This window comes from Neolamprologus brichardi, chromosome 17, assembly GCF_056152115.1.
Source record: "Neolamprologus brichardi isolate AB-2024 chromosome 17, ASM5615211v1, whole genome shotgun sequence".
Classification (NCBI taxonomy): domain Eukaryota; kingdom Metazoa; phylum Chordata; class Actinopteri; order Cichliformes; family Cichlidae; genus Neolamprologus; species Neolamprologus brichardi.
Genome location: NC_142120.1, coordinates 34420759 through 34447526, shown reverse-complemented (window position 1 = coordinate 34447526; position 26768 = coordinate 34420759). Strand labels below are relative to the sequence as shown.

General features: G+C 40.1%; 1 protein-coding gene across 1 annotated transcript; it reads left to right on the top strand.

Annotated features, from left to right (window-relative positions):
* Positions 1–1702: 1702 nt before the first annotated feature.
* Positions 1703–12238, top strand: LOC118455492 (uncharacterized). Its single transcript, XM_035914650.2, has 6 exons — positions 1703–1836; positions 1980–2031; positions 3303–3413; positions 3539–3607; positions 11479–11574; positions 12120–12238. The coding sequence occupies exons 2-6, from the start codon at positions 1990–1992 to the stop codon at positions 12207–12209; spliced, it is 408 nt and encodes a 135-aa protein (XP_035770543.2). The 5' UTR covers positions 1703–1836; positions 1980–1989; the 3' UTR covers positions 12210–12238.
* The last annotated feature ends 14530 nt before the right edge of the window (positions 12239–26768 follow it).

Below are 26768 nucleotides of genomic sequence, written 5' to 3'. Positions count from 1 at the left end.
GGGGGAGGACAGAGGACATAAACTATGGCAGAACGAGCATTAGAGAGAATGACCATCAGCCTTACCAGTGGAGGTAAAGAGAAAGCTCAAAGACGAGCAGTGAAAAAGCAACAAGCAAAAGGAGCATGAGAAAGAGTGTGTTCATGTGGTCCACAGAAATAAATTTTTGTTTTCAAACCTATAGTCCATTGGTGTGAGTTACATAGTAACCCCCAATTTGGTGGTCAATTTATCCGGCACTTACCAATATCTACCTCTGACATGTCAGTTCCACCGTCACCTTGCATCGTTACCTGCAATTCCAACCCCTCCGCCACCCCGTCATCCACCTTTGGCTGGATTTTGTTCAGCAACCCCCAATTCCATACCATATACCAAAGAGTGATGAACTCTGATACAAATAATTTCAAAGTTGAGTTGTCTGAGGGAAATTCAAATATTTGACATTATTAAAGAAAACTAAAAAGAGGTTTAATGAACTATTACCAGGAAGTTTTTGTAGTTCTTTTTTATTCGTATATCACTGTTTTGTTATCTGTGGAAAGTTCCTGGCAAATAAAGTTCAAAGTTCATATAGCAGCACAGACTGTACATAAAAGACGGTTTCTGGACTTTATAGTTTTAAGCATTAACACCATGTTTATTTTTGTTGTTGTTATTGTGTTTGATTTTATTAAGTAACAGAATAATAAAATATCAGAAGTTTACTTGTTAAAACTGAAGCACAAACTTGTTGAATGATTTGTGTCATACAGCATTTTAATCCCAGAATGACTTTGGAGGTAGCCTCAAGTGGTCGTTTTAGGAGATGCAGGCGCATCAGTGTCGGCTTCATTCTTCAGTCCAGAAAACTACTGAGATCTGTTTCATGCAAAATATCTGCACCGAAATCCATGCCTTTATCGTGTTTTATAGACAGAATCCAATGTCTCGTTGAATCTGAATGAGAAATTGGAAAGGAAGTGATCCCTGCTGTGAAAAGTTTTACTCAGCTTTGACTTCTCTTGGTCACATTTCCTGATCTGAATTGATACAGCAACAATGTAACAACACTGTGGTAGAACGTGTTCAGTGGAAACACTCAGAGCCTCAGTGCTGCATATCCATCACAGGAGCAGCTAATGTGGCTGTCAGGCTCCTTTTTAGCAGCCTGCTGAAAATACTATTAATTAAAATAACAGAGTATCATGAACTTTACTCATCCCAGATGGGGGAGGGTAACACAGCAGCAGAATGCCAGCTGCAAACACAAATGAAGCTGTATATTTACAATGCTGACAATTATTTTTGACCCATGTGGGCATATTAAAATGGTACTTTTCTATACCTGAGAATACAAAGATTCATATTTTTTATTAAATAGTTAAATTAAATGATGTAAGCTGTTGCTTTGTTTCGATTAGCATACAGACTAAAATGTGCCTGTACCTTTAAAAAAAACAAAAACAAGGGTAATTGTTTTTTTACTTAACTCTTACTGTGTGTCATCGTGGTTAAGATACAGTGACCCACGACTTTAATTTTTAAAAAACGTCACCTATTTATTATGCTCTTCTTGGCTTCCTGACTTTTTATTAGCAGGATAGTGGCAATTCTATCACTGCACTGTGGAAATGACCAGCATTTAAGTGTTGCACTGTTACTGTACAAAAACGTCCATGACTCCGATCGTCAGCTTTCTGTTGGGACTCTGAGCTGAGTGAGGACACATCTGTGGGTATTCTAAAGGATTGAGCAGAAGAGGAGGCAATTCGAGCGGGGTGAGAAAGATCTCAAAACACATTGAACCTGAAAGAGTGTGTAAAAAGAGAGGACACAGTTCTTCTTGACCTACAGGTGAGTTGAGCTAATTTCTGATTAGCTATTTAACTCTAAATGCTACAAAGTTTTCACAGATTTTGAAAGAAAATTAAATGTGTGACATAAAAGCATCACTGAGACTTAATAGAATGTGAACATCTGTGTGTCATGAGCTGCAGATCTGTTAAGATGACGCACGAGAAGAGGTTTCAAGGCATTCCCATGTCAAAGGTAAGTTACATGCTGCTGGGATTGAAGACTTATGGGTGTAGGGTTGAAAGTTTCTTCATATGGTTCTTCACCAACCAGATAGATAATTATCCTCAGATAACATAAAGTAGAACAATTCTGAGAAAAGCCAAGAAAAGAAACACAGTAAATCAAATAAACAGTTTCCATTTCCTTGGTGCATTTGTTCCACATGTGTATTTGTCATTTGGGTTGAGATCTTGTGAGGCAGCTGAGGTCATAGCAGATGTCATTTAGTGTCATTGTTATATGCATGAGACCTTTTGGTGATCCCAGTAAAAGGATGACCTAGTTATGAAGCAGCACTTATCTCTTGTCCCGCTGTCCTACATATTGACAATGTCCTACATTTGACTGCTTCAAGTTTATATAAGTGAACATTTGTAAAACCTGGATTCAACTCAGTGAATATGAAGGAAGCAGGGAAGGCAGGCATCATGGTAAAGTGCAGGTTTATATGTCTTTTGCTGTCAATATGCCCAAGGGGGAAACAGTCACCAGTCACCACAAAGTTACAAGCTATTCAGACCCTTCAGAAAATGTAGTGGTGTAAAAAAGTTAAAGTAAAAAAAATAATCTCAGACAAGAAAAACAACATGTCATAATTAGCTAAAACATGTTAGAAAAACCAATGCATGGCTGCATCCCGACTCAGGCAGCATGCTAGCAAAGTGAGGCAGTGGTTGATTGACATTGATGGCAATTCTGTGTGTGTAGTTAGCATGTTCTCCCTGTGCCTAAATTTCCTCTGAATGCTGTGGCTTCTTCCCAAAGGCAAGTAAGTTAACCCTTATGTACTGAAATCTGATGACTTCTTAAAGTGAATTAAAATACACAAAAATAAATGAATTTTAAAAAATTTCTAAAAATTTTATACATTTATTTTCGTATTTGGTAATTTTACCCAAATCAAATACCTACTTGCCAGTTCTCTAGACAAAAAACATTTAGCATTGTTAGCGTGCATCACTGGACATTAGCATCTAGTCACGGGTGTTGCACTTACAGTAACATATGTGGCATAAAACTATGAACAGAAGCTTTATGTGAATCATAAAGTGTGGTGTGTGTAAGAATGAATGCCACATAGAAGTGTAACTTCAATGAGTCTCTAGTAAGAAATGAAATACTGAAATACTGAAAATATCCAGACACCACCAATGAACTACCTTTTCACCACTTCACCATATTGCCTGTGTTCCAGCATTGACGCTGTTTCATGACACTCACAAAAGCCACTTTTCTGGTTCCAGTCAATGAGAGGTTTGTGTAAAGAGGAGGACTATGCATTTCTGAGAACATCGGAAAGGACAGAAGGAGCGGCGGCTTTAGGGAACGACTGGAGGGACAGGAAAGAAGAGAGGGTATGGCAAGTGTGACCAAATCAAATATCACACCCCACTTATGATGCACAAATTTCATGTATATCCATGTGTGTGTGTGTGTGTGCATGTGTGTGTGTGCATGTATGTGTGTCTGTGTGATTTAGGTCCGCAGGCGATTACAGCAGGAGCAGCAGGAAAAAAAACGACTCAGAGAGATAGAGGAGAGCAAGAAGGTGAGCAGACGCGTGCACACACATACACACATGACTGGATGGTTCACACTCTACAAGTCCATACATCTGCAAAACAAACAGTCTTCACTTCCAACCTTTGGCACAGCATGAAGGGTTGCGCTAACTGACAGCAGCTTAGGCTCAACAGCTTGTACTTGTTTCTTCTTAGAAACCACATGCCTGTTACACACACACACACACACACACACACCCACACACACACACACACACACACACACACACACACACACACACACACACACACACACACACACACACACACAGGTTGGACCCAGGAGCCAAGCAATAGTAACTGAATGTGACCAGGCACTGAATGGTTTTAGCCATTCAGAGTTTAATAATTGAATGTTCTTGATTGGGAGGATGCTTTCCATAACACTTTTTAAACAGCTTTTTCAAGGGTTTTGTGTGAAAATGATCTTCCTTATTAAGTTATTAGCAAATACCAAATGTGAACTCAGTGTTTTTTGTTTGTTTTTTATTTCCTTCACTTATGAGGCACACACACTGTGAAAGTGACTCATTTATTCACATTTTAAGACGGCAAGCTTGGGTTTTCGTGAGACCAGGTTGTAGTAATCAGTCTGATGGAAACAGAGAGCTGAACTATCAAGTAGACGGGCCGTGGTGTGACGCCAAATCAATGAGCATTAATCTACCGTTGAGGTTCACTTTGTTGCTCAGGGCGAAATCAGATCGACTTCCATGGAATTAACAGTCTAGGCAACACAATTCTGGCCCTCTGTCAAGACTGCCAGGGTTTATCAGTCGCTTTGGGAGAGCATGTAGACACACACGCAGTAGAAGAAAGAAATAGACATTTGGCAGTATGAAACAAAAGAAAGTGATTTTGCATTGATAGTTGGATTTATTCAAAACACAACACAACACATAGACAGTTGCCAAAACAGATGGACACTCTCATGGACTTGGAATGCAGCATACACTAAACAGCTGTGGACGCTTTGAGCAGTTGCCCAATTTTGACAAGAGCGTGTTAAGGTCAACAGGGGACGAGGGCTTGCTGTTGCTGTCAGTGTTTCTGCTTCTCTGCAGAAAAAATAAAAAGACAGGAAGCTGATGACAACATTTACCCCGATAGAGTAGACAGTCACTCTCACAGCAGTATGGAATGTACTTTCTGCTGAACCCTAACTTAACCCAGAGCCACACATCAAAAGTACACACAAATGTGCATGGACTCAGTGACTTATGACCTCTGACATATGCACAGAGAAACATACAGCCAATGCAGAAAAGCAACCTGAACCCAAACAGACCCCCAGTCTTCATTAAACAAGGGTTAATCTGTATAAAATGTCACATGTGCTCACCACTGGAATGTGTCAATCGAGCCGTATGAATACCAGAAAACCGTTGTAATGTTGACAAGTCAACATGGAGATTTAAGTGAGTGCATTACAATGAATTCAACCAAAATAACCAAACAATAAACTTAATAGATGGGTGTCTTTTAAACCTAAGTTATATTGCCAAAAGTGTTCACTCACCCATCCACGTCATCGAATTCAGGTAATCGCTTCCATGGCCACAGGTTGATAAAATCAAGCATCTGGGCATGCAGACTGCTTCTACAAACATCTGTGGAAAAAATGGGGCACGCTCAGGAGCTCAGTGAATTCCAAATGAATTGGTACTGTGATAGGATGCCACCTGTGCAAAAAGTCCAGTTGTAATTTCCTCATAATTGAACTTGTCGTGAGGAATTAATTCAGCTGCATCCTGGACTTACTGATTTTTACAGCCTGGTCTCGGACAACTGAAAGTCCTTGAAGAAGGACTTGAATCACCAAGCAAAATGCAAAGTGTCAGATGTAGTGGTGTAAAGCATTTCAATGGAGTGATGAATCATGCTTTCCTGGGAATCCAAAGAACGAGTCTGGGTTTGGTGCTTGCAAGGAAAACGGTACTTTTACTGACTGCATTGTGCCAAGTGTAATGTATAGTGAAGGAGGGATTATGGTGTAAGGTTATCTTCAGGAGCTGGGCTCTGCCCCCTAGTTCTTTAGCATACCAAGACATTTTAGACAGTTCCAGACTCACAACTTTGTGGAAGCAGTTTTGTTTATGGCCCCTTCCTGTTCCAACATGACTGTGCACTGGTGCACAAAGCAAACTCCATGGATGATTATACCTTTGGTGAAGAAGAACTTGACTGGCATGCACAAAGTCCTGACCTCAACCAGACAGAACACCTTTGGGATGAAATAGAGCAGAGCCTGCAGGCCAGGTCTGAACTCTGAAATGGGAACACAGTCCTAAACCTTGTGGAAAGCCTTCCCAGAAAAAGCTGTTGAAGCTGTTATAGCTGCAAAGTGTGGGCCAACATGGTATTAAACCCTATGCATTAAAAATGGGATGACACTCAAGTTCAAATTCAATTCAATAAACTTTATTGATCCTGAAGGTTGGCCCCAAAGGAAATTGGTGAATGCGTGTGAAGGCAGACAAGTGCACACTTGTCTGTCTTCAATATTGTGCATTTCCAAATTAGTTCTCTGAAGTTGGGGCAAAAAGTTCTTGGTTTAGAGCCTGTTTTTGCTAAATTATGTACTATTATAGGCAAACTGACTGAATAGTGATTGCAAGAACAAGCAACATTTTTTAAGTCTTACATAAGCATCTGACATCACGTAAATCAAAGGCCTTTGGTTCAGAGACATGGAGGCAGTTACAGTGGTAGTACTGTACTACTGGCTACATTATATTCTTTTGTGCTGCTCAACTTTGGCGCTGCATTAAAAGTCCTTAAAAAACACCACACACATACAAATTATGAATCTGTAGTGAAAATTCTGAAAACCTTAGCATAGTTCATTGCTGCATGCATATTGTTCATGTTACAGATCATGCTGTACATCAACCAGACCTAGGAAAGCTGCTGTTTTCTCTAATAAGATGAGGCAAAATGGAGATCATCTACATCTTGTCCTTCACATTAAATAGGACAGTTACCATCCTGATTGCTACCAGGTGACACTTCATTAGCCAGAATCCTTAATGGTTAGGAGGCATTCTGCTGTCTGACAAACCGAACAAGCAACTGAAATCTCACAGAAAAAACATTTAGTTTTATAAACTACAACAGGCTTCAGCACTTTAACTTACATATTTTATAGTTCTATATAACATTATTATCACATTGACCTTCAGAACCATCTATTGAGGAATGTGCATTTTTCCTTTCCCCCCCATTCCTTTGACAACCTGGAAAAAGTTATAGGGTGCAGCATAAAAACAGGTCAGCTACAGCATCCTTTTATATCTCTAATTCTAACGGACAACGCAGAGCTGACCTTCAAAGACACATCAACATGTGTCTGGCATCTTTCCTTCTTGAAGCAAACTGGATAGACAGACTTCTGACTTCTTCAGAGTTTCCTAGTTTTTAGATTGCGAAGCTAAAATATTAATTAGCAATAGGACACATTGAAAACTCCTGGAACCAATGGAATTTGCTGAGAGCCTTTGTCAAAAGTGATGTTTTGTTTATCGCCGAAGTTGTCAACCTGAAGTTTATCTGAACACAAAGCTTACCCCTTACAATATAAAGCGCCTTGAGGCGACTGTTGTGATTTTGCGCTGTATAAATAAAACTGAATTCAATTGAAAAGAGGAGATTTTCGTGTGGTGAGGGTCTCACTCTCAGTACTTAGTAATTAACTAATGATAGCTGTATGCAGTCTGTTAGCTCATATTTACTGTTAACTCCCCCTATATGTGTTGAAAGCCATTCCTTTGGGTTTTTTATACAAATAATGTCTGCACGTTAGTTCTGTTAGTGATGGAGTTCACCTTTCTTCACCTTTCAGTTCCCGCAGCATCCTGTGGGAGTACGTTTTTATTTAGTTTCTTTAATGGCTTATAGCATCTCCAGTCTTCTGCGAGATGACAGACCAACGTTAACCAAGTGTGACCTTCCTCCAAATATTTGTTCTTTTATAGTTGACGTCCAAACTTTGGTGTGTTTTACACATGTAGTGCAGATTAAAATGCTTATATAACTTTCCTGTGAAATACAATAATTATGACCTTCTGTCATCTAGTGTCATCTGCACAAGGGGAGGGGGCATGTAAACTGCTAAAAACAGAAAGAGAGAGAACGCACATTTGTTTACATTTTTCTGTAACTTTTGCCAAATTATTAGTGATTACTAACAAAAGCTGCTGTGACTCAGTCTTGAGTGAACATTACACAGAAAACAGACAGGACTGTGCAGCGATCAAAACTTGATTCCAGCCTTTGAATTGCAGTTAGCAACTTTAAATTTCATACTATGTACATCTTTGTACTATGTGTTCATTAGCTGCACTTTGACTGCTTTCAAGACACATTTAACTAGAGCCAAGATGAAGGTTAATTAGGAACTACGACCTCAATTGACAAAATGTTGGCACACCGTGTAAAACAAAATGTAACTAAATTTTTAAAAAAAAATTTAAAAAAGAATGAAAGGATTTGAAAATCTAGATCCATTTCTTTATTCTCAGTACAAAAGAAAAAATATTAAATGTTTAAACTAAGAAAATATTAAATTTTTGAAAAAAATTATTAGCAAATTTTGAATCTGATCGCAATAATACATATCAAAAAAGCTGGGGGAAATAAAAGTTAATTGGCAACAGGTCAGTAACATTACTCGGTATAAAAAGAGTCTTTTTGAGAGGCAGGGTTTAAAATAAAATTTTCATCATCTCCAGTACTTGATGTCATTAAAAGATTTGGAGACTCTGGATAACTATGACAGAAGGAGCAAGAGTAAATGGGCAAATTTAGAGGATGGTGGACCTGCTGTGATGTGGTTTGGAGACAGTGGCAGTGACAGTTGATTTTGGATGCTTGTGGTCTTCAAGCTCTCAGGCAGCACTGCATTTTTTCTGTCTTGGAAATCGCAACATAGGCCCAGGATCACTTCCAGAAATCATTGTTTGTGAACACAGTTCACTGCACCATCCACAATTGCAGGTTAAAGCTCATTTAAAATGGACAGAGGCAAAGTGGGAAAACTGTTCTGTAGTTAGATGGTCAAAGGAGCTTGCAAAGAAAAGCGTCTGGACTTCTTTAAGTTGCTTGAAGACGTTTCACCTCTCATCCGAGAAGCTTCCAGTTTCACACCTTGGCTCAGGCGATTAGAGGATCATCAGGGGGTCCTTTTGTCCCTCTGTGGGGGGATACTCCCACTAGGTTTATATCTGGGACTCTCCACCATTTGACCTTCGAACTGAAGAAGCTTCTCGGATGAGAGGTGAAACGTCTTCAAGCAACTTAAAGAAGTCCAGACGCTTTTCTTTGCAAGCTCCTTTGACTACGATGACCTGGATGACTGAGAACCTTCACAGACATAAATCTGTAGTTAGATGATTTGAAAGAGGAGTTTCATTTTAAAAAGCCTTCATCTCTGATTGTATGTGGCTATATTAGTACATACAGATCTGTCAGCTTGCACATTTGGAACAGCATACAGTTTTTAGAGCACATGCTCCCATCCTGTTGATGTTTTTTTCTTTTCAGGGAAGGCCTTTCATATTTCAGCAAGAGAACACTAAACCACACACTGCAGCTATTAACACAGCACGGCTTTGAGGTAGAGTCCAGGCGCTGAACTGGCCTGTCTGCAGTCCAGACCTTTCACCACCTTAAAACATCTGACGCATCATGGAGCAGAAAACACAGCAATGAAGCACCAGGACCATTGAGCAACTAGAATCCTAGATCAGACAATAGTGGGACAACATTGTGCTTTCAACTGGTCTCTGTAGTTTCCAAATGTTTTACAGACTGTTGTAAAAAGAAGAGGGATGCTGCATAATGATAAACATGGCCTCGTCTAAGCTGTTCCAAACTGTGTTGTTGCCATCTAATTCAAAATGAGCTAATATTTTTCTTAAAATGGTACATTTTCTCACTCTCACATTTAAACTTATATATGCAAATTCGTTTTAATTAAAGAAATTATCAGAAAGTTTACCAAACACTCCTTTTCTCCAAAATCTAAATTTTCTGGCAATTATTTCATAGTTCAGACTTTAAAAGGTTAATTCAACTAAAAACTAGTACTACTACTACTACTAGTACTAGTACTAAAAGTCACAGCCGGCAATTTATTGCTTAAACATGTATATTGCAATTTATTTCATTTTTTTTTCAGGGTGAATGTATTTAGTAGAGGTCTGAAAAACTGTGTTTTTCCTGTTTTGTTATGTATGTATCAAATGTGATATAGTTGTCGTTACAGGGTTAAACATCCAAAATCTAGACCCGCCTTTACATTTTCCAAAACCATCCATCCAGTGGAACAAATTGGAGTGTTTGCCAGGCTGATTCTGGCCCTTATGTTTAACACCCCTGCTCTGTTATAAAGTTTCACTTTAATTGGAATAACACTTTAAAAGTTATTGAGACCATAAACTCAAAGTATGTAAGCGGTTGTAAAGCCTGTGAGCAGCAGGGCCATGTGAAGTTTTACTTCACAGACCTGGAGGTTACATCCACGTGTCCGCCTGTAATTCTTTATATAAGCAAGTACATCCAGTACTTGCTTATACATCCATCCAAATAAATCTAAGAAAAACCAGTTCAGAAGACAGAAAAACAGAAAACACACACAATCATTCTCACGTAATCCTCCATAATATTTTGAGGCTCTGTAGGATTATTTTGATGGCTAAAGTTCCCCTGGTACACTGATATAACAGTACATACATTCTGCTGGGCTTGCACCGCAGAGCCTTAAGTAGGCGTGTTTGTGTGTGTGTGATGAAAAGTTCTGGGTCTGCTGGCGGGTGTGTTCCTGACCTCGAATTTGAATCTCTTGTTGAATCTTTTGGATCCAATTTCCTGCAGTGTGTTTGTGTGTATTTTTAAGTAGGATTAACACACATGTGTGTGAGAGAGAAGGCCGATGCGAGTTGCGCTCAATGAACAGCGCCTGTCATTAATTAACGTTCCCGTCATGCTGTGTGTGGGTCTGGGGAGCCGTAATGTTTAGAGGAAGTCGATGTGAGCGAGGGAGCCATTTGCTCTAATGTCAGTCAGTTTCAAGAGGAAGCCTCGCTGACACATATGGAGTGAAGGTGAAAGCAGTTACACAGTCAATGCGAACACACACACACACACACACACACACACACACACACACACACACACACACACACACAGACAAACAACCAAGACATTCTTTCTTTAAAGGCCTTTGAATGATTATGGAGAGGGATATGGGGAAGCACGCTTGGTGCAAACTTGCTCAGACTGGCGATCACTGACAAGTTGACAAATTGAGTTGATTATTTTCCGTCTCAACTCCACTGACAAGTTCGTGGGAGCAATTTGCCAAGTTTTGATGATTGTGGAGTGTCATTGTGAGGATCAGTCAGAGGGGCTTTGTGTTGAGACATTAACCGTCAACAGACGTGTTACTGTTGTAATTATGAAACTACCGATGTAGTTAAACTCATTTTTCAGCCACATGGAAACGAATGGCAGGCTGATTAAGACAAATGGAGTATAAAAAGGCAGTGCCTGCTGCTGGACTACTCTACATGGAATATTGCTTGTAAACAGGGTTCAGTTCAGATTCTTTACACTGACAGAATGGAGAGTTACACTTAAGATCAAAGCAGCCTGTATGTGGCCCACATTGTAAAATGAGTTTGACAGTTTGTTACCATGCAGTATTATTCCATGTACTTGTTTCCCCAGTAAGAACCACCTCCTGTTCTTAACATCCGATTTCAAAAGGAATGAAGGGATTTCACAAAACCAGCAGCTGAGACAAACGTGTCCATCTTTTATATATAGTCTATCTTAAAACTGCATTTTGGTCTTTCAGGAGAAAGAGCAGCAGTGGCGCACTCATGTAGCAGAGCTTACCTCCAGCCAGCAGAAGACTATGCAAGACAGACTGGCAAGGCTGCGCAGATTCAGGGTGAGGATGACAGGCAAACACATCCAGATCTCATTACCAACTGTTGATGTGAAAAACACGCACCTGCTGTTGTTTGATGTGGTTGCTGTGCTGAAATTCACATTAACCATACGAGATTCAACACCACAAAGTGACAGCCTAAGCAGCCGCAAAGCTTCTAGAGTTTCACTGCAACACAGAAAAGCTTTTTTTTTTTTTTTTTTTTTTTTTTTATAAAGGACATGGAGTTTATGAGACACTGAGCGGTCATGGACGAAGTCATCAAGTTACAGAGCAGTTACAATTTAGGGTCATTGATCAGGTGCTGGATAAAGAGACTAGTGAGTAGCTTTGAAGCGATATTTATGAGTTTGTCATTATGTCATTCACTCTGGTGCCAAAAGATCATTGATCTGTTTTTCAGTCAAATATCACTATCAGGGTTTTTTTTCCTATGCTGGTCAGGTTTATGCCATTGCTGTCTACACACATATTGTTCACCTAGCAATCATCAAATGTGTAAGTGTTTAATGTTCAAACACTCTGAGTCTTTTTTTTTCATGCAGGAGTTCCAGAAGAAGGTGATGGAAGAGGAGTCTGGAGAGGAGGGTGCACCAAGCAGCCAGGCAGTCAATCAACTCTTCACCAGGATGTAGATGCATTAAAGGATAATCAAGAAGAAGGCTGGACCGCTGCTTCAGTGGCCAGAACATAGCATTCTAATGCAAATATAAATTTAACAGTCACATACTGAATGAACTGCTTTAATCTTTTAAAGTTAGTTATTGTATCTGACAGTGCTTCTTGGGGATTATACCAGAGATTGCTGTTCTTTTCCTCAAGTGTTTCAAAAATCTTAATACACTGTAACAAAAAACTGGTTACATTGTGATCTTGCCTAAATGAAGCATGCATTCTCCTTGCTGTTGCAAATCAGCTGGCTGTTTGTCTGGTGTGACTTTTTTTTTTTGGGGTGGGGGGGGCACTAGCTGTCAAAATGTCTCTAGAATTCTTCACAGTGCAGCTCACTCCAGGATATCCAAGAAATAGATTGTCAGCATCGAGTTTTGTTTCTCTTCAGAAAGTTCAAACAAGCCATCAGGCAACCAGACATGATGCAAATGTTAGACGTCTTATTTTAATTTTAATACAGTAGACACGACCGAAGGCTGATTAAGGAAGGGCGAGTTTGGGAGCCTGTGCAGCAACTTGTGCTCACATAATATTTGACTGTTCCCAATACATTTTCATCCCACTGTATCACTTCTGTTTCTTTTCTTTTGTTAAATTCTTATATTAAACCGCAGTTGTCCAAAGGGCTACTGAGGCTGCCTCATGTGTTATCAGGAGAACATAGCCTAGTTTGAATTAAAGGGAGGAAAAAAGCCCAAAAGACAGGCCCCTGAAAACTACTATGAACCTGAAAGTAAATTCATTTTTTCATATCCAGAGAGACTTAACAATGTCTTCTGGTCCACAGGTCAGCTTCTTAAGTGAGGTATTAAACCCATACGTAAATCTTCAGCATGTTAAAATGCACACTTTGGTGTATTTTTCAAAATGTTTCAGTGTATGTTGGCTCTGATAGTGGTCTCTGGATTTAGGCTTCCAGCAACACAATATAACTAATATGGTGTGTGCATTCAGGACAGTCAAGAAAGCCTGGCTAAATAGAGGGATTAAATGGAAAAGATAGAAAATAGTCCTTTATATATTCAAAGTCTACTGCAGTTTTAGGGTCATAGAGGAAACAAATAACAGGCCTAACATAGTCAGAGTTGTTATCCCCAAGTATGTATATCAGTCTGTACTGCTAAGCACATTACTTAGAACTTTGACAGTGGAGGCAGGTGCTCGCACGCCATGTCCCAGTGGTGGTTAGCGTTAGGCTAAAGTTTGTGTGAGTAATTTGTTACTGTGGGAAATATTTTAATTGCATTCTTGCTTCTTCTGCAGTGTTAATTTTGACTGAAATTTTATTTAGTTTTAATAATAGGCCTTTGACTAAAAAGAAAATCCTAGGGAGAGGAGCTACGCTAAGAGAGCACTTAACCCACCAGTGTTAAGTGTAAAGAGGGCATAGCCATCGATTGAGTACACTGTCATGAAATGTTCACTGTAAACATCCATTTTGCATGTCTTTGCTTCAATGTCCCAGCAAAGGCCAAACAAGATTAAGGTAATATGAGTTGGATTGCTGTAAGCACTCGTCATTTCCAAATGTCTTTTCTGGAGTTTTTTGGGGTTTTTTGGAAGTAAAAAGAAACAATGAAGAAAAAACTCAGGAAAGACTTGCAACAACATACACACACACACACCTTCCTGTCACACTTCAAAGTTTATGTATTGACACAGATGGACAGACAATTTGGTGAGACTCAGCTGTGATCCCTCTATACCTAAATGTGTGTGTGGGAGTTAAAAGTTCCTGCTTTGTGCGTTCACATCCTCACATGCAAGCATGTGCATTTTGCACATGCGCGATAAAGTACTTTTACTTATTTGTCTGCACATGTGTGTGGACATTTTATATAGTGCATTAACCCACCAGTTGTGTGTGTGTGTGTGTGTGTGTGTGTGAGAATTTAAGGTGCGGCCTGGGTCCTATAGGACCCTTTCATCAGTGCACCGAAGGGGAAAAAAGGACAAAACATGTCGAAAGAGATGAAGTGAGCAAAGGTGAGAAGAGGAGGAACAGGAGTTTCCAGTGTGTAAGAGCAGATCAGGAAAAGAAAAGAGGAGAATATGTCCTACAATGCAAAGTATAGTATTGCCTGAGGACACAGACATACAGGAACATGAACCGTTTCCCTCCCTCCCACAGTGTCTCTTCAATAGTATACCACAATGTGAGCCTTTTCTGTGTTTATAATTATTTATTATATTTTATATGATATATTTATTTATTAAAACTGTGGACAGGTTTCCCACATTAAAGAGGCTTTATTATTCTAATTGCTTATTTTATTGTGCAATTAAAACACACAATGTTCTAACGAACAAAAAGCCCCCACTATATGCAGAGCAAATGCTCTGTGGAGTTAACTATTCATTTTTGCATTTTCAACTGTTACACCCAAAGCAACATAGAGTGCACATGAGAGGTGTAGGAAAGAGTGCAGACAGGGTGGAGTGGGTGGAGATGACAGAAGGATAGCAGCAAAACTGAAAGGGAAGGTTTACGAGACTGCAGTGCTATGAGATGATGGACGATGTGGTAGAGCTTGATGTTGAACAGTTGGAGATGATAAGATTTTTGTTATTTTAAAGGAAGAGCTCTGGTTTAGCAGTTTAGAGACAAAGTGGGAGAGACAAGGGATGGTGTGGACATGTGCAGAGGAGGGATAGTGGATATACTGTACAGAGGATGTTGAATAAAGAACAGGCAGGCAGGAGGAAAGAAGAAGACCTCAAAGGATGTTCAGGGATATAACAAAGGAGGACATGCAGAGGGTTGGTGTGACAGAGGAGGATGGTAAGGACAGGATGAGATAAAGGCATTCGATTTGCTGTGATGAACAATAAAGGGAGCAGAAGAAGTCTGTGATACAGCACAATCAGAATCTGCTCCCTTGAAAAATTTTGGGAGTTTTAGTATTAGCTGATTTATCAGCATGTGTCAGTTTTCCACATAATTTGAAATCTACTAGTTGCTACATATAAAATCAGAACAGAAAAACAGTTAATTTTTAAGTGTATTTTGGGAGGGCTTTTATTGTTTATTGATAGTGAAGAGAAGACGGGAAAGCCAAGGAGAGAAAACAGGTTAAGAGACAGTGTCTCAAATGTTTCTGCAAACCAGTGAAACAGTCTTCTGTAACCCAAGAAGCAACCTGCAGGGCTGAAAAATGAAGCCAACATGCAAAGGCCAAAAACTGCAGTTCCCAGCGTGGCCACTTGAGGCTGATTTCAAAAGTGAATTGCAAAATTTCGTTATAAAACCCCACGTGTTAAAATTCAACCTAAAAGGATGTTCACAGCCAGCTCAAAAAACAAAACAAACATCCATCCTCTTCCACTTATCCTTATCAGATCACCAGCCTGCCACAGGGCTAACACTGAGGGACAGCCATTCACACCCAGTAGCGGTTTTTGATAAGGGCGACACGGGCGGTTGCCCGGGGCGGCATCGTGGTGGGGGGCATCGGCAAAAAAAAAAAAAAAAAAAAACTGCTCGTGTTCATGCTGCCCCGACGTCATGCCAGCGCATACTGGGAATGGCATAGGCACCGATCGGTTTTCTATTGCCCATTTGCTGGGAGTAAGGGCGCCCTCCGTTTGCGAGGTGCACCTGCTGCTTGCGGCACAGGAAGGAAAGGGCGGGGTGGCAGGGGAGTCTCTGGCTGGCTGGAGCGGCATCTAATCCAGTCGTTAAGTCTGACGTCACTAGCTGTGTCTGGGCCTAAACTCCGCTGCAGGTCCATATATCAAACGATGTGGCATTACTGAGAGTTGAAAAACTGTCTAAAGTCTTTCATCTTTAATAAAACGATCAGCGTTCTGCTCTACCAGGTGTAACAATTGAGTTTAACATCCAGGCATCCATGAAAACGGAATTTATGACATTTAACGGAGTTAGAAGTTAGCAGGAAGTTAGCTCGCTAGCTTCTATCAAAATACAATATAGCATGTCTTGACTGCGGGGTTTTGGAAACAAATTAAAACGTACAGCTCTGTTATCACTTCCAACATAAATGAAGACAGAAAACTAAACAGCAGTGACGTTTGTAGGGTTACTGAAGTTTGGCTAGCTGGTATATAATGATGTGCTACGTGACCGCTAGCGACACAGCTATGTTAGCATAATATAAACAAGCTAACTTTTTTTCCACTCGATAAAAGTTAACGTGAGTGTTCTCGGTGGTCAGGAACAAATGTAATCGCATGGCAGGATGCTGTAAAAGGACCAAACTTCAGCCAGGAGAACAACTGAGATAATCCATCCACAATACGAGGTTAGTCATTCATATACTGCTGCATGGGCTGGGTTGTAGCTACATCCTAAGGTTTTAAAAACGGAGCTTAACTAAATGATTAGTGGTAATAAAAGCCGAGGGAGGTCAACAGTGATCACTGACTGTTTTAGGAGCTTTTTGAGATTAAATAGAAGAAAATACAAAACATTAAACATGTTAACAACACAAAAGCCATATTAAACGCAGACTACTTTAGGCCCGGAAGTAGGATTCGTCACGTCATCACTTAACGACCGGATAACCAACTCACAAAATAAAAACAAAACAACAAACACGAAAACACCAGACATTATAATACAGACTTATAATTTGCACCGGTGTTTTTTCGAAATTCAATACGCGAAAAGTGAGCGCAAGAGTGCGAGAGCCCTCGGTGCGCCTGCTTGCTGCTGAAGTCAAAGTAATAGTGATGGGTCGTTCGCGAACGAAATGGCTCTTAGAGCCGGGTCTTTGACGTGAACGACGCGAGCCGGCTCCTTATCGCGAGCAGTCACGTGGGTTTTTTTTTTTTTCTTTCTCTCAGCCTCTCTCTCGCACTTTTTTTCTGCTTCACTCTGCACGCGAGCCTTGTGCTTTATGCTGGGCAGAGGGGGGAGGGGCGGTAGTTACACTCAGTAGCACAGGAACAGAGCCAGAGGGAGAGAGAGAGAAAGAGAGCCAGGGACAACAACGTCACATTAGAAAGGTATAGTAATCATCCACAACTATTTTCAGTTGCTACGGAGCCCCGCAGGGGACATGGGAGAAAAAAAAATTAAGACGGACTTTTGCGAGATCTCGCAAAACAAACTCGGGATCTCGCAAAACTTTTGCGAGATCTCGCAAACGTTTTAGCCGCATTCTTCGGACGCTGGCTCGAAGCCGACCGGGCGGTCGAGGCATGATGTGCCGGGAAAGCGGTGTTCCTCCCGGCTGTAGTAGGTCTCGACCTCCCATTAGCTCGAAGCTAACGGGAGGTCTCGACCTCCCGTTAGCTTCGAGCTAATGGGAAGAATGCGGCTAAAACTTTTGCGAGATCTCGCAAAACTTTTGCGAGATCCCGAGTTTGTTTTGCGAGATCTCGCAAAAGTTTTGCGAGATCCCGAGTTTGTTTTGCGAGATCTCGCAAAAGTTTTGCGAGATCCCGAGTTTGTTTTGCGAGATCTCGCAAAAGTTTTGCGAGATCCCGAGTTAGTTTTGCGAGATCTCGCAAAAGTTTTGCGAGATCCCAAGTTAGTTTTGCGAGATCTCGCAAAAGTCCGTCTTAATTTTTTTTTTCTCCCATGTCCCCTGCGGGGCTCCGTAAGTTGCAGATGATAAAGGATTCAGAAAGTTTATTCATGCAGGTCCTTATGACAGAGAATATGCATCTTCTTTTTGTTTTCATATTTTAATTTATATTTAATTGTGTTGTGGTTTGCAGTGTTTTGTGTTGTTTCACTTTAAATTTGTAAAAGGAAAAAGCTGAAAATTGAAATAGTTAAAAGTTGAAATGTGAATAGTTGCTTTTTGTATTATATGATTTATTTATTACATTTTATGTGGAGTGAATAAATAAAAGTATATTTACGGTGGCCCCTAGAGACAAAGCACATACAAACTTCAAATCACGTACGAACTCTGAAGCACGTACAAACTCCAAAACACGTAAAAACACGTACAAACTCCAAAACACGTAAAAACAGAAGTGCTCCAGGATGCTAGGGCACAGTGTTGAGCTTTTGTTACCTAGTGGCTACACAAGCCAGCAAGTACCAATGACCAGATTTGGTGTGTGGTAATAACAGGTAAATGAACATTGTTTTTAAATTATTTGAATATATATGAGTGCCTGTGTATAAATACACAAACAATACACACATGCTTTCAATTGTGTAATTTAAGTGATCTAGTAGCCCTGCTTTGGAAGTTCAGTTCATGCTAGAAATGTGTTTTGGAGTTTGTACGTGTTTTGTCTCTAGGGGCCACCGCATATATTTATATATAAACATATATAAATAAAACCACTTTTTTTACGTTAGTAATTCCTTTTGTGCATAATTTTATATTATTGTTAATAATAAATTAATTAAAGCAACAAAACAACTTGAAGAGCCGGTTCGGAGCCGAAAGAGCCGGCTCTTTTTAGTGAGCCTCACCGAAAGAGCCGGATCTCTAAAAAGAGCCGGAAATCCCATCACTACAAAGTAAAACTTTATTGTCATCTCCGCTACATACAGTCCAGTATATAGAGGGACGAGACGACGAGGCTCCAGTTACAGCAGTGCAAGTAAACAAACAATAAATATAAGAAGAGTAAGAAAATAAACATACACTTTAGGACCAGGGGTAAAGGGATCAATAACAGTTTAAAATTTATAATTTATAGTTTGATAATTTAAAGTCTCACACACAACCTGTCGAAAGGTGAGGGGGGCCGGCTGCTGCCAAATAGAGCACATTTCATTCATAATGATGTAAATCCAAGCCCATGTGTTCATGATCTGAATCCTGGGTTGTGTGAAATCTCAGAAATAAACAAAGTGAATCTGTGAACTAAGGTGTAGGTCTGTTAGGTTATGTTGTGGTGATTCTCGCGTTGGGGGATGGGTGTTCATACTGGAGTGCAAAATTAAAACCACTGGAAGATGGACAAGAAAAGTTCAAATCCATCAGGTGCTCAGTTTAGCAAAAAGAGAAAAGAAGAGGATGAGAAACGAGCAAAAGATACAGGTAAGCAGATGTGTGATTGGATAATGGCAGGTTATCCTGAAACAATCAGAGTCAGAATCAGAATACTTTATTAATCCCTAAGGAAATTATGTTGGTTACAGTTGCTCCAAGAACAAATGGTAAAAATAGTAACAGTAACAGACTAAACTCAAAACAATACATTATTTTACAGATTTTAATATTAATTAGTCATTGTCAGTTTTTGATTTGTCCTGTTCTCATACTATGCATACTCTCTCTCTTCATGTGTGTGTGTGCGTGCGTGTGTGTGTGTATGTTTCTGTGGTGAAGTTCAGTGTGGTTCCGACAACAGTTTTATGTTAATCTACAATCCTTAATATGTTTTGTGGGCAATTTAGAAACGCCAAGTAACTTAACCCCACTAACTGCATAGCTCTGGGCCGTGTAAGGAAGCTGGGGTACCTGGAGAGTAACACGTGCAGGACTTTCTTACTGTAAGGCAACGGTGCTAACCACCACACCACCATACTGGCGTGAAAAAAAAGAGTTTTTGTTACCATTCAGGTTAGGGCTGCTCGACTATGGCAAAAATGATAATCACGATTATTTTCACTGATATTGAGATCTCGATTATTTGACAATATTTATTTAACAATAACAATGTATTTAATAATGACTTTAAAAAATAATATAAAATAGTGTGCAAATACTGATAATAGTACAAATGTTTGCAATATAAAAAATAAATGAAAAATGTAAACATCTATGTTTAGTGAACTTTGCAGTGTTGCTCTGTTTGCTCTGTGGTGCAGCTACGACACTGTAGCAAAGTTTACACACTGTGTCTACTTGATCCACGTCTGACTCCGCGAACCCATAATGTTTCCACACCACTGAAGTTTTTTTTTACCTCTCTTTTAAACCAATGGCAGTCACTCTCCTCTCCAAATAACTTCTGCTTAGCTTTCCGAGCTTCCCTCGGGTCCTCTTAATCAGCGGTCCCCAACCCCCGGGCCTCGGACCGGTACCGGTCCATGAGTCGTTTGGTACCGGGCTGTGAGAGTCGAGGCTCAGGTGTGAAATGTATAGTTTTCAGGGTTTTTATCGTTTTTATCGTTTACTCTGTTGTCCTTGGTCTTTTCACGTGTGTTATGAATAAATCTTCTTTTTTTCGGTACCGGTACTAGTTTTATTTTGTTGTATTTATCCGCGACACCTTAAAGGCCGGTCCATGAAAATATTGTCGGACATAAACCGGTCCGTGGCGCAAAAAGGTTTGGGACCGCTGCTCTTAATTGTTGTGACACGTGTTCGAAATGCAGAGAGGTGCGCTCGATTTGCTACACGGAGCAGCACGAGAGTAAAGCACGAGGGAGGGGCTAATAATCGGCTCAGTCATTTTTAATGATCGTTGAAAGCCCAGATCGTAATCGTGATTAAAATTCGATTAATTTAGCAGCCCTAATTCAGGTTTCCCTTTTCATTTCATTTCACTGGATGAATTAAAAAAACAAACATCCATTTGGATCCTATTAAGGCATAAATTTAGGATGATGCCACTTTAATTGACCAGTGTTCTAAAACAGCTCAACAACAACTCTTACCCTGAGGCTAAGTTGAAAAATGAGAAAATTCCTTGCCTTAGGAATCGAAATTCTTTTTGGAAAACATGCACCCCACATCCTTTGAACTAAAGACAGGTTAAGAGGTTATCAGCTCTCACTTCAAAAGCCTGCATCTCTGATTGTATAGAGGTGCATGAGTCCACAAGAATACAACATTCCTCTCCCAAATATCCAGCAAAATGGACTTCTCAGTTCTCAAACATCCTCCTGGAGAATTGCAAACTCACATTAGCATGTAGGACCTTTTTTATTGTCTGTGCAGGGTCAGTTATCCAGGTCACGGTAGTCTTGAGTGCTTAAGAAAAGAAAGCAATTGGACTTCTTTAAGTTTTCTGAAGACATTTTTACCTCTCATCCAAGAGGCCTCTTTGGTTCTAAAAGCAAATGGTGGAGAGTTCCAGGTATTTAACCCCTAGTGGGGGTTGTCTTGATGCATACTCAATCATCCAGGTATTCCCAGAAAGTTGATTCTGTTCTCTTAGTGGGTGTTGTGCCCTTTAGACGTGGTCCTCGGGGTAGTTGGACTACCATTGATCATGTCGTCACATAGGCCAAGGTGCACTTTAGACTCAGCAACACTCTTAAACAAAAACTGGTTCAACTCAAGGACAAGCTCCCAAACACAAGTTACACAGCACAGTGTATGATGTGCTCGGACCTCGAACCTTGGAGAACATAAACCTTCACTTGAAGAAGAAAAGCACACTCTTTCAATGATTCCAGTGTTCACATTCTTGACTGAGGTGGTTTAAAGGGGAGGTAAAAGAGGACATCTGCGGTCACTGTGAACGACCATAGCGACACCAGCTGTCCACCACCTACAGTGGAGTCTTGAGAAGCATTACCAGGTGCTTCAACCCCCACTCACTGCCTCAGGTGCCTTCCACCGGTCACATGATGGTATGGGACAAGGTCTCACAGAGGTTTCACCCTTAACCCCAATGGTGATTCTAACAATCCCCCCCACCCCACCCAATGTTTTCACACTTTGGCTCATTTGACAACTCACATGCTCAATAGTAGGTCAATGACCCTCAGGGGGAAAACACACACAGGGATAAAACTGTGAGTCTCCACCTTTTGTATTTAGAGCTGAAGAAGCCTCTCAGATGACAGATGAAACATCTTCACATGCCTATAAAAATCTAGCTACCTTCTTTACAAGCTCTTAAGACAGCCTTTCCCGTTACGCTAATATTAATGCAGAGAACAGCAGTGGTTGAAAACTACCTGTAGTGTTGTGTTGTCTTGCACTTCTTTTGCATAGTCCACAAAAAAGTTTGTAAGACTCCTTGGAAATATTGATTTCTATCACTAAAAGTGTGTGCGACACAGCATTGTGTCAGGTCTGACATGCAGAAAATATTAAAAACCCAACTGCAAAAGTCTGACTCGTGTTGATAGTAAAACTAAAACACTCAAACAGCTGTGATGGCTTTATCCTGCCTCTCACCTACGACAGCTGGAATAGGCCCCAGAGGCCTGTTTAAATGAACATTTTTTTTTAAAGGACTGGCTATAAGTCTTGCAATTATTCAGTGTAAGATTTGTGTGACCAACATAAGTCTGACAGCGAAACTCTGTTACATGCCACAGTTTGCAGAACATGTTATTACACCCAAAACAAGACAAGTTAACTGCACCTAGCTGATGCATCATGTGAGGAAATACAGTTTTGTCATCTAAAGAGACACACCTAGAGACAAAAGGAGCACTTTTCAGAAAAGTAAACAGTATTATGACTATGAAGGTTTTTTTTTCCCCCTACAAATAGAATTCATGATAGAAATGTAATAAAGGAGGATGAGCTAGTTAAACATTTAATTCTCAAACTGTGTGTGCAGAGAACCATAAGCAGAAGTGTGAACACTATTGGAGACTTGAGACAAATCTGGGCAGGTCAGGAATTAGCCTGAGGCAGGTGACTGAGACACACACACACTTTTATGAAACACAATTTATGAAACGCACACCACGTGCATGTCATCTAGAGTCATCTACTTTTAGTGCCTGGTGGATCACTTTTAATCAGAATCAGAATCTGAATACTTTATTGATCCCTGGGGGAAATTCTTTTTCGTTACAGTGCTCCATTATAAACAACCATTAACAGACAGAAGAAAACAGAGCTAAACTAAGAGAAGGAGCAGGAGCGACTGTAACAGGCTGCACGCTGGTTGGTGCATGCGCACAAAAAAAAACAAACATGTACTATTACCAAAGTTGTCTGTGTGCCAGCATTCACTTTCATACCAGGAAACTAGCTGCACAAGCTTTATGTGAGAACTGTCGAATTTCACATGTTGTGCATTGCGAAGGTCTGATATGCATCATTAATTTATGGTGTTTGCAGACTAACAACGTAATCACCACAAGAGCAACTAAATGTCACATGCTTAGAATATAAATCAGTTTGTAGTATAAATTAAATATTATCACAGCAAATGATTAGCAGACAAGCCAGACATCCTTTATTAAACAAAGGAGGATTTACGTTTTTATTTCTCTCTGACTCTTTGTTCGCTGAGCTTTCTTTTCTTTGTAGAGCTTAACAGCCCAAAACATTTGGTAACCTTCCCTTATATTTACATTTTCACTTTAAGGTTTTCATTATGTTACATGACATTATTCATACGATATTCTGCAATCAAATAGCCTCAAACCAGACTTGCATTTATTCAGCTCTGTGTCTTTGCATATCCTTACCTCATTTACACCCTTCGGTCATGAAGACAGAGAGAGTGCAACAGGTTCGTATGATTTCGTGGTCAGCTATCAGCTTATGCTCAGACTGTGTGTCATGCTAAAACTAAGTCAATAAATCCAAATATTTATGTGCCTCTGGTCCCCAAGAGCAGGGTTTTTTCGTTTGTTTTGGGGTTTTTTTTCTTTTTTTCAAATGACCCAGCTACAGGCTTTAATATACATTGCCTGTTAAGCCCGTGGCCAATGTAATCCTCCCTGAAAGCACACATATACTCAGGAGATCAGACCGTCAAACCAGACTGACAAATACATAAAGTTAAAAATCCATTGCATATCCGGCTTTAGCTGAGTTAACAGGAAATTTGAACATTTCCGGTGTCATTACATCATCATTAGCCTGTAACTGTGATTCTGTCTCTTTTAGAGAGCAGATAACCAAATTTTGGATCGCTCAGCCCACTTACAAAAGTCAGACAAAAGTTTGCTTGACAGACCAGAAAACACATTTTAGCAACAACTAAACCTTACCCTAACCCATGTGGGGAATGTGAATCCCATAATGCCACACTCAGGATGTCGGTTTGTAGGAATGTGTTTGCCACCACCCACAACTCGGCAGCTGGTGTTGATTTTAATCTCAGTGTCACGATCATGTAAGCGGATTGTGATTAGACACAGTTGTGACCGATTCTATAGATTTTGGCCATGTCTAAAGAAGTGTGTGCACGTCCTTCAGCCTAGTTTTACACAAATATTTGAACAACCACCTGTTTTTGCTACATTCTACGTCTGACCCACAGAAAGCCACAAGGTTATTTGCTATCTCATTTTTCTCTCTCTCTAAATTAACTTAAGCTACTTTCACAGATGAATAAGCAACCCATTGCACTCAGCAGGAGATAGTCCACACTAGATTCTGTTCTCACCATTGGAAATACCGTCTTTGGCTTAGGCAAAGAGCTGTCTGGGTAGAGCGGGAAGCCAGCAGGACAGCCATTGCCTCAGTGAATTCATGGACAATCACCCAGTGGTGTTTTGTCAGGACAAGGCCTTGTCAAATCTAAAAATAGATATAAATGAACATACCAAAGTAAAACAATGTCTCTCAACTTTCATCTTGGACATTGCTGTCAAAGCTTCTCACCTTTTCCCATCAATCCATACGTTACTGCCACCTTGTGAGACAGTCAGCTACTGCCACTGAAAGTTGGGCTTGTTAGGTGCTCATAGGAAACTGTAGCTGTCTGTCTCTTTCTTTGTATGGGTGTGGCCATCGCTTGTTGAAATGAGTGGAACTGGGCAAGCTGACCATATCTGGTCTAATGAAACAGGCAAGATGAAGGCTCACAGCGCTTTCAGGTTAGCATCTACGCGATTGTCTCAATCTAATATGCAGCTACTTTGCCAGCACTCTACATTCATTTTTCATTGGTATGGACCAATAACCATATTACACCCTGCTCGAGCTTTTTAATTCAGCTGATTTTCTTTTTGATAACAAATTTTAATATTACTCTATTTTCAAATAAAGAAGCAGACCTGTGTTTTTGAGCTTTTAGGGTTTTGTTGTTTTTTTTTAATTTAATGGATAGGTGGTCCACACAGGACAGCCACTACAAACATCTGATTTATAGAATATGATGATGGTAATTAAACAGAATATAAAGTATTACACTATGTGGGACCACATCCTCATTTAGATAGCATTTCTAGTAGATAATGGCAGATGGCTTGAGCATGAATTGAGGCTGCGGTTTGGGGAATGCCTCAGGGGACTGGCTGCAGCTCTCGAGCCAGGCAGATCCCCATGTAGTAATGCAAAGTAAATGAATTGAAAATTGCAGGGAGGGTGGGGCATGTAAACAAGAACATAAACAAGACTGGAAGAGGTGTCTATGGAGATGTTGCCCTACTCCTGAAATTCAAATACATCATCTATAATCAACCTTAAATATTGGCAGCAGTAATATAAATCCTCCACTTGTTGTTGTCAACTAATAGTAAATAATATTTGGAGTATAGTAGCTATTTATTTAAATATAGCAGTAATAAAATTTTCCAATTGTTCAACCAGGAGGGAGTGCAGAAACACGTCCATGAAGATTGCAGACAGCAAGTCTGTTTTTAACTGATCCAGTTTATCTTGAATTCCTAAATAGTGGAAGCAGATGTTTTTGTTTGTGTGTGCATCACCCGGTGTACGTCCTTACCTTTCTGTAAAACTGACCACATGCCGTTACTTCCCTCTGGCTTTGTACTAGGGAGGTCACAGACTGAAGATTTTTTAAATCAGACATTTGTATTAATACCTGCATCAGGTGATGTTCAAAGTAGCCCAGAAAGGTGTGGAGTCTCTCACAACAACCCAGTATTTCAGCAGACGCGGATTTCTGTGTCTAACTGCCTTTTTCCTCTTTCCTGTACAGCATAATGTAGTTCCCATAAAAATAGACCTATTTTGAACAACATGGAGTGGAAAGCCAATGCTGGGACTGAACACACTGGAAGACATCCAAGCAATCACAGTCATGTCCAGTGCATTTCTGGGGTAAGTCCATACATGGAGAATATCTGGAATGGAATCTGGAAACTAAATGTGAACAGGGGAAAAAAAAAAACAACGTACACAATGAATCCAATAAAGAAACAAAGAAATGTCCTTTCTTTGTGCTCATGAAGCACAAAGACAACCTGGCAGCTGGCAGGAGATGCTGACTGCCTATACTAAGCTGAAATGGCTAATTAGAAACATTTGGTAATCAAATGGGAGGAGGAAGTAAAACTGAAAAAAACAAACAAAAAGATTCTTTAACCTAAACATAACCAAAACTGTGCTAGTTAGCGTTGCTAATTGTCTTTCTGCTTAGCAAGCAAAGCAGAATTAACTGCACTCTTACACAAAAAGATATGGCCGTTTTTGCTTGTAGATTTATAAAACAGAATGCTGCTGGAAGCCAGCATTTTAGGTGTACACCTAACCACACAATAGCTGAAAATAAACATAAAAACCTCGTGTTTTAAAGTAATGGTCCAACGAGTCTTATATTCAATAAGTAACTACCGCTTTAAGCAAGACTGTTTTTGTCAGTTTCTAAGCACAAGGGAAACTATGTTCCCACAAGAACACAGCTACCAATTAACCATCCAGTGGCATTGTTTCTTTGTTGTAGCTATGCAATTTTAACACATCACTTACCACCACATGATTAATTAAGAGGTCATGAATAATTCACATATTTCTGCGAGTTGTTGCTCT